This window comes from Sinocyclocheilus anshuiensis, unplaced genomic scaffold, assembly GCF_001515605.1.
Source record: "Sinocyclocheilus anshuiensis isolate Anshui unplaced genomic scaffold, SAMN03320099.WGS_v1.1 scaffold210, whole genome shotgun sequence".
NCBI lineage: Eukaryota > Metazoa > Chordata > Actinopteri > Cypriniformes > Cyprinidae > Sinocyclocheilus > Sinocyclocheilus anshuiensis.
Window position 1 is genome coordinate 758,213 of NW_015547666.1, and position 1,665 is coordinate 759,877.

Below are 1,665 nucleotides of genomic sequence, written 5' to 3' on the forward strand. Positions count from 1 at the left end.
TCATGTGTCTCATAGCTGACATTTGAATATGCAGAAGTGGGAATAAGATTTGAGAGCTGCAGTAAACAAGATTTTGAGCACGAGAATTACATTTCAGTCTGTTCCTCACACGAAGACATCGTATGGCTTTAGAAGCTGTGCACTACAGTGCATGTGTCACACAGACTATTTTTATAACACTTCTAATACACTGTCATTGCATGGAATACAGAAGTGTGCACATTCTCCTAAACAGAGCATCTTTTGTGTTCCAGCAAGAAATGACACGAGGGTGAGTAAATGAATCATAAATAGGATTGTGTGTACTTCTGCATATTTGGCCACAGAACTGCCCTCCACCGCGTACACTTTCTTAGCCCCGGCCTGGACGGCAAAGAAGGACAATATCCCTGTTCCACAGCCCACATCCAGAACCACCTACAAACACATGAAATACCATACGAATAAAGGCTTCAGTTGAGCTACTGCAGAAAATTAAGAAAACAAACACACCAATTATATATTTCGCTAAGACTTTCATTTTTTTTAATATTAACGGTGCACTCAGTAACTTTTTTACAATTATTTATTTGACAAAGCCTTTTATCTAGGCTTTTTACCTTTATATTATAGTGTTATAGAAAAATGTGACCCTGGAGCACAAAAGCAGTCTTAAGTCGCTGGGGTATATTTGTAGCAATAGCCAAAAATACATTGTATGGGTCAAAATTATTGATTTTTCTTTTATGCCAAAAATCATTTGGATATTAAGTAACGTATTAGTAAGTAAAGTATGTTCCATGAAGATATTTTGTAAATGTCCTACAGTAAATATATCAAAACTTCATTTTTGATTAGTAATATGCATTGCTAAGAACTTCATTTGCACAACTTTAAAGGCGACTTTCTCAATATTTAGATTTTTTGCACCCTCAGATTCCAGATTTTCAAATAGTTGGACAGCTTATTTACTCAGCTTTCAGATGATGTATAAATCTCAATTTCGAAAAATGTACCCTTATGACTGGTTTTGTGGTCCACGGTTACAAATGACTTGATTTTAAAACATCTATGAAGTGTTTTAGTAGTTTTAGTTCATTTTGCATGTGAAATTTACTGCTATTGGTAAGGAGAACTGTGTGAAGAGTTTTAAAAAATTACCCAAGTATTGAGAAATGGGTCCTATAGCAATTGTAAAATACACAACTAAATAACAATTATATTGTGACATACATGTTGTCATCATGATATAAAATTATTCATATTGTGAAATTTTGGTAATATAGTGGCATGCGAAAGTTTGGGAACCCCTTGCAGAATCTGTGAATATGTTAATAATTTTAACAAAATAAGAGAGATCATATAAAATGCATGTTATTTTTTATTCCTTTCCAGCATGATTTTGAGATCCATCTTTTCACACTGAGGACAATTGAGCGACTCAAACATAACTATTATAACTATTACAAATGCTCACTGATGCTCCAGAAGGAAACACGATGCATTAAGAGCCAAGGTTGAAGATCAAGGTAAATTGTACTTAATTTGTCTTCTGGGAAACATGCAAGTACCTTCTGTTGCTTCCGAAGTGCAGTACTAAATGGAAAAAAATTATATTTCTACAAAATAAGAAAGATTTGGACATCTTCATCCTGTTCAATGCTCTTAATGCATCGTGTTTCCTAT

The 1,665-nt window shown here is 34.0% G+C and overlaps 1 protein-coding gene across 1 annotated transcript in view; it reads right to left on the reverse strand.

Annotated features, from left to right (window-relative positions):
* Positions 1 to 1,665, reverse strand: part of carm1l (coactivator-associated arginine methyltransferase 1, like) — a 29,722-nt gene that overhangs the window by 15,359 nt on the left and 12,698 nt on the right. The window contains exon 5 of the mRNA XM_016504957.1: positions 307 to 417. Within this exon, the coding sequence (XP_016360443.1) occupies positions 307 to 417 (111 nt within the window). The remainder of the gene's footprint in view (positions 1 to 306; positions 418 to 1,665) is intronic.